This window comes from Myotis myotis, unplaced genomic scaffold, assembly GCF_014108235.1.
Source record: "Myotis myotis isolate mMyoMyo1 unplaced genomic scaffold, mMyoMyo1.p scaffold_m19_p_12, whole genome shotgun sequence".
Lineage (NCBI taxonomy): Eukaryota > Metazoa > Chordata > Mammalia > Chiroptera > Vespertilionidae > Myotis > Myotis myotis.
The window spans coordinates 36,742,962-36,749,676 of record NW_023416316.1 but is presented as its reverse complement, the minus strand read 5'-3'; the positions used below and the strand labels follow the sequence as shown (position 1 = coordinate 36,749,676).

At 60.5% G+C, this 6,715-nt stretch overlaps 1 protein-coding gene across 2 annotated transcripts; it reads left to right on the top strand.

The window, feature by feature from the left end:
* Positions 1–2,032: 2,032 nt before the first annotated feature.
* FOXB2 (forkhead box B2) lies at positions 2,033–4,571 on the top strand. Of its 2 annotated transcripts, XM_036329111.1 has the most exons (2): positions 2,033–2,392; positions 2,657–4,571. In XM_036329111.1, exons 1-2 carry the CDS (start codon positions 2,033–2,035, stop codon positions 3,335–3,337), a joined length of 1,041 nt encoding a protein of 346 aa, XP_036185004.1. In that variant the 3' UTR covers positions 3,338–4,571. The 2 variants fall into 2 exon arrangements, with proteins under 2 accessions (XP_036185004.1, XP_036185003.1); XM_036329110.1 differs by having other exon boundaries at positions 2,033–4,571.
* The last annotated feature ends 2,144 nt before the right edge of the window (positions 4,572–6,715 follow it).

The following is a 6,715-nucleotide window of genomic DNA, read 5'->3' as shown; positions in this document are numbered from 1 at the left end:
AGGCCCACAGACCGGAAGAGGGTGTGTTTTCCCCCCCAAAACTCTGCTTTTCCTCCCAGCCCAAGGGCATCGGCAGCCAAAATCAGAATATAACTTGGGGTTCTCCTTGCCTTCAGCTGGGATGCACTGCTGGGCTTACTGCGGAGAAGGAACCTGTTCCCCGACCCCAGCAAGCACCAGGACCTCAGCGCTTCGGCTCATCCACCTTTCCCTCACAGGTCACACCAGGCCCTGTGGATTCATCGTTTTGACCTCCCATTTGATTCTAATCACCTCCCTTCCCTCGATGTGCTAAGAATGGCAAAGACTTGGTTCCTGCACACCCAGGTGATGGGATCGCAGTAATCCCAACTCCTCCTTCTGGCCCCAGTTCAGATGTCACCACCCCAGGGAAATGCCTCACCCTGTCCCATCCACCCGCTCTTGAGAAGCGCGGTGGAGCCTCCATCCACCTATCCTCTATACCTATAAAGGTATAAAGTAATTTCCTGGTCTCTGTCAACTCTCTCTCTACACCGCGGTCTTGGAGCGCAGAGAGCTGTACCTGGCGCCATCCACGGGCCCGATATACAGTTGGTGCGCAGTAAAGTTGTGATGAAGTTAGCATCTGACGAAGCTGTCCCTGGCTCTCCTCCCCATGAGTTTTCCCCTCCATCCCTCCAGGCACTGGGGTTTTTTGCAGAGAACAGGCTTTGAGGTCACGATTCTCCGAACTTGGTCCAGAGTGGCTAGTCGAGGAGAAAGGTAATATAAGGAGAGAGAATCAGAGCTGGTAGGTGGGAAGAGTGAAGGGGGCGGGGGGGCGGCTGAAGATGCAGGAGAGAAGCGGAAAAGTAGGGTCCAGTGCCCCTCTGTCTAGCATCGCGACCCGGGTGGGGTGCGGCAGCGGGAACCGCACCCCGGGCTGCGCCCTTCCCAGCAAACAGCCTGCGCTCCCCGCCCCACTCGGCGGCGGCTGGGTGCTGCGAGCGGGTGGTGAATGCGGAGGGTGGGGGCGCCCGAACCTGGACGGAGGAGGGGGCGGGGGCGAGGCACCGCGCCTTCTTGCCCCTGCTTCTGCGAGAGACGCGGCGGCGGCGCGGAGTCCCTCAGCCTCGGTCATGTGATAATCTCGAAGCGTGAGCTGCGGGGGTCTCGGCGTCTCGGGGACCATTACAAAACGCAGCCAGGAGAGCGCGTCGCAGCCACAGCCGCCGCCGCCTCTCCTGCTGAAGACCCGCCCGGGAGAGCGGCGGCGCGGACCGCTGAGCCGGCCTCGGGGCGTCTCGCATCCCCCCCAACATTGGCAGACACCCCCTCCAGCCCGCGGTTCGCGCCCCGCGCCCCCGCCCCTCCTCAAAGCCTGCATGCTCCGCGCCTGCAGAAGCCACCAAACTTTTCCCCGCCAGCGACCGCCCACAGCTCTGTCCCCGGCTCCGCCGCGAGCTGCTGGAGGAAAGGTGACTGACGCAGGCTGCCCGGAGCCGGGCTTCCTTCTCCTTACCTTGCTTCTCCTATCCAGGAACACAGAACTCCAGGGTGGACTAAGTGGCGGGGCAGGGAGCAGCCTTCCCCCGCCTCCTGGACAGCGAGTGTCATTTCGGATTTAAACGGCCTGAGTTCTGACTGCCCGGTCCTTCCTCCCAGCCCACTTGGCCTGCGCTTCCCTCGGACCAAGAAAAAGCAAGGAGACCGGAAGAGAACACGCCCCCTCCCCACTCTTCCAACGCCTGCTCCGGAGCTCAGTCTCTGGCCATCCCAGGGAAGACGCCGCGAGGGTGGCGGTGAAGCTGGCGCGCCCCGCCCGCGCCTGTGCGCTCGGGTCGGCGGCCGTCGGGGCCAGAAGTTGTGAGCATCCAGAGCTAAGTTGGCCCAAGAGGCAGAGCGCGGAAATCCCAGGCAGCTGAGAGAAGGCGGGAGATAAACGGCGGGAGGGTCTTAGGGGGAAGAGGGTGGAGTGGCGGGGCTGGGCGGGCGCAGTGAGGAGTAGTGGAGGCAGCCAGGCCCCGGGAGCCGGCTGCGGAGCCGGTGGGCGGTGGAGGCGCCAGGGGCGATGCCTCGGCCGGGGAAGAGTTCGTACAGCGACCAGAAGCCGCCCTACTCGTACATCTCGCTGACCGCCATGGCCATCCAACACTCGGCGGAGAAGATGCTGCCTCTGAGCGACATCTACAAGTTCATCATGGAGCGCTTCCCCTACTACCGCGAGCACACGCAGCGCTGGCAGAACAGCCTGCGCCACAACCTCTCCTTCAACGACTGCTTCATCAAGATCCCGCGGCGGCCCGACCAGCCCGGCAAGGGCAGTTTCTGGGCGCTGCACCCCGACTGCGGCGACATGTTCGAGAACGGCAGCTTCCTGCGGCGCCGCAAGCGCTTCAAGGTGCTGCGCGCGGACCACACTCACCTGCACGCGGGAAGCACCAAGGGCGCGCCAGGCGCCGGGCCCGGAGGGCACCTGCACCCCCATCACTCCCACCACCCGCACCATCACCACCACCACCATGCTGCCGCCCACCATCACCACCACCACCACCCGCCCCCGCCGCCGCCGCCTCCGCCGCCGCCGCACATGGTGCATTATTTCCACCAGCAGCCGCCCCCGGCTCCGCAGCCGCCGCCGCACCTCCCGTCGCAGCAGCCACAGCAGCCGTCCCAGCAGTCCCAGCCTCAGCAGCCGTCGCACCCCGGCAAGATGCAGGAGGCCGCGGCCGTGGCGGCGGCGGCAGCGGCGGCGGCGGCGGCGGCCGTGGGGAGCGTGGGCCGCCTGTCGCAGTTCCCGCCCTACGGGCTGGGCTCGGCCGCCGCGGCCGCCGCCGCCGCCGCCGCGTCCACGTCGGGCTTCAAGCACCCGTTCGCCATCGAGAACATCATTGGCCGGGACTACAAGGGCGTGCTGCAGGCCGGCGGGCTGCCATTGGCCTCGGTCATGCACCACCTGGGCTACCCTGTGCCAGGCCAGCTCGGCAACGTCGTCAGCTCCGTGTGGCCGCACGTCGGTGTCATGGATTCGGTGGCCGCGGCCGCCGCCGCCGCTGCAGCCGCGGGAGTGCCTGTAGGCCCGGATTACGGGGCCTTCGGGGTGCCGGTCAAGGCCCTGTGCCACTCGGCTAGCCAGAGCCTGCCTGCGGTGCCGGTGCCTATAAAGCCGACTCCCGCGCTGCCGCCCGTGGCTGCGCTGCCGCCCACGCTCACTGTCCCCGCGGCCGCCCAGCCAGCACCGGCACCGTCCACCGTGTGCCCCGCGGCCTCGGCCTCGGCCTCCGCCTCGCCCGCCGCCTCACTGCTGGAGCCCACCTCGGTGAGTGCGGCCGAGGGCAAGGGTGGCTCCCTGCACTCGGTGCTGGTGCACTCGTAAGGCACCCAGCGAGCTGAGAGAGACGAAATGAAGACAGAGAGGAACCGCTGGTCCCCGACCGCGGGAGGGGGAGAGGGTGCCCTGGCCAGGCCCGGCTGAGCCCCAGCCTTGGCGGGAAAGATATTGAAACAAACGAACAAACCCGAATGTGGTCTGAGTAAATGTAACACTTCTGGTGTCAGTGTGTATACTATGTTGTACAATCAGATTCATGAAAGCCAGTTTTCAGGTAAGAGTTTCTATTGTAATTAATATTATAAATCAATAAGTTATGGGGGGAGGGAAATGAAGGCGTTTGGGGAATCCTCCTTTAGCAGGTGAATTGGAAATGGATTTCGATTCTTATTTCTGCGGGACCAGAAGCTGTGGGATCTAAACATCAAGGGGAGAAATGCAACAGAGAGTGACGCTGAGACAGACCTCAGCCACCGAGTTGCTCTCCGCTGGTCTCCTGCAGGGCAGCTGCCGCTCTTGGCGCGTTTGAGACAAAACTGCTGTTCACGAAGGATATCTCGATTTATTTAAGAAGGAAGACAGGGGAGCGTTTGGTGCCGTTATTTTCCTGGTCAGGGAAATGGGCCAGGAGACGGTATTATGAATAAAGCCGCTTTAGGGGGCAGTGGGAACACCATGGAGGATCTTGGGAAACAGTTACGTTTCTTGGCTCTGACCCGTGGGTCGAGAAGGGTAGGAGGAACAGCGAAAGCAATTAGTTTGCACAAAAGAGAATAGCAGCGGTTTACAGAGCAAAGCCCAGGATTCCAAAAGTGAAGTTCGAGAAACACAACCAAAGAGACAATAAAAGGCGACTTTCTACCTGCAATTCGTTGGTGTATCAATCGGATGAAATCATTAAGGAGCCCCCCCAAATAATGCGAATTCTCACGATCTGTTCCATTGGGATTTTAAAGAGAAAAAAAAAATTACTTGCATCGCGACGAGGTTTTGTCCCCTAACTCAGCAGTGCAAGGAAAACCTGCCTCATCACCCAGCAGTTTTGCTCTTTCGGGCTTACAGGAGCGTTTCCTGGCGCTTGCGACCTGGTCACCTTTGCACGCTGCTGTCCTTGTGCGTGGGAACGAAACTTGGCTCGCCGCTGCTGCTCTTTCCCTCTTTTTGAGCCGCAGTAATAGCACTTTACTTGCAACAAACTTTTGGGAACGAAGGGGGGCGGGTAGGGAGGAGGCAGCAGCTCTTTGCCTCTCAGTCACCTCTGGTTTGTGTCCACGCCGCGTTCGGGTTGTGACTTTGTGACAAGTTCATGTCTGCCTGTGTTGTACGCGGTGTTCTCCATTAAAGCTTCTCTCTGGATCTGCCCGTGCCGGTGTGATGGTGTTCCGCTTCTCCAGAAACCAGGCCGCAGCGTGAGTGCCTCCTGCTCAGACAGAGGACTTGGCAAACCCTCTCCTCCCCCGTGAATTCTTAACATCAGAGCTGCAGAGGGGTGAGTTCACAGGCCGGCCACCAGCAGGGACACCCTTGCTCCACTACTCCTTTTATCAGTGGCGCATTTATCTCCTCTGCTACCCGTTCTCGCTTACCGTGCTGGTTTCCCAACTGAGCTCAAGTCCTCCTCGGGGCCAGAACTGAGTTAGCCACACACACACACACACACACACACACACACAGACACACACACACACACACACACAGACACACACAGACACACACACACAAGGTAACAGTGATTTTGTTGTTGTTCCTACACGAGATTCACATCAATACACCATCACCACCAACCAAAACCCTTTTCCCTTTTTTGAGGTCCTTGAGGGCAAGCCCATTTGGTGGGTACCCAGCGGCGCCCCCTTAAATCTGCGGGGTTGGCCGGGGACCAGGAGGTCGGCGCCAGGACACTGCCCCTGCCGTGGCGGCCAACCTTTAACGAGGATCCTGGGCCCGCCACCGAGGCCTGGGACCTGTTGCGTAGAGGCGCCAGCTGCGCCCTGGCACAGCTGGGCTGTGGCCGTGGAGGCTGGAGGCCCAGGGCGGCAGATGCTGGGCCCGCGGAAGCCCACGGCTCCCCACCGGACCCTGCAGGCTGCAGCTACTGCGGAGCTGCGCGGGGAGCTGGCAAGGTGGCCCGGCCGGTGCGGGGGACCCCGCTGGGGCCAGGGAGTCGCCGCCAGGCTTCTGCCCCTTCACCCACGAACAGGGCACCAGCCTGAACCAGCTTCCCTCGGCCCAGCCAGCCCCATGGACGCCTCCTCTAACCTTTCCTCAGAAGAAAGCAAAGGGCCAACAAGACTTGTGCACGGTAATGACCCTGGGAGGGGGAGGGGAGGGTTTCCGCGCATCCCTGATTTACAACAACCCTTGCAGCGAGACCAGGTTCTGGCCAGGCCTGGGAAACGCGTCTTGGTGCAGACCACGGCCTCCTTGGGCTCGGACAATTCCAGTGCCTCCCATTCTGTCAGTGGGAGATTCTGCTAGGTTTTCCTCTACACTAGTTTGATATTATTGAAAGACAAAAAGAAAAAGGGGAGACGCTGACATGGGGGTCACAGACTTGGGGAGACTTGGGAAATCTGGCTTTTTTTGTCTGTCTCTGGGTGAATTGGTGCCTGGAAGCCCCGGGCAGGGACCCGTAGTTTTGAGGCTGAGCGTCCTGAATTCCAGGAGTTTCTTCCAAAGAGCACCCTTTCTTCCCCACCTGCCTGCAAGAGCCAGTGAACTTTAGAGAGAGGCCCATGGTTCCATGGGAAAGGGGTGAGGCCCCACGTGATGTCTGGGGGGAACTGGAGGAGGGGGTCTGGCCTAAGTGACCGCCCCTCCTGAGGAGGGAGGAGGGAGCCTGTGGGCCACGCCTCAGAGAAGGATGAATAATTGACCCTGGCTGTTTACCTGAACCCTCTTAGCACCCAGCCCCACACCCGCACACCCCCATGGCACCCCTTCTACCTCTGTGAGGAAAACATGGTTGTTTTGTTTTGTTTTTACTATAAGGGAGGAGAGAAAGGAGACTAGAGGGCAACATGAGCTTAGAAATAATTCCACTCAAGTTTTCTTCCGGGGGAGAGCCCGGTACTCAAAGGAAGCTAAGCATGGCATTCAGACTGGAGAGCAGGGGATTCATGTAAATAAACACCAGGGATGGGGGGTGAGGGGGAGGTTTTCTGTTAAAGCTCTGATCCCAAGGGAGGTCCCAGTTAAAGCCTTGAAGACCCCCTCCCCCCAACTAAGATGGGGTCTGCAGTCTAACTGTAAGAGTATCATTCCCACAAGCACCATGGCCAAGCTGGGAGTTGGCAGGATTAGTCTGGGCAAACCTCTGAGATGCCAGGACTGAGAAGTCCCCAGGTCCCGGCTCACTACTCCACCAGAATCAGATCTTCATATCCACATGCCAAAAAACACTCACTCACAGACTCTGAGCCA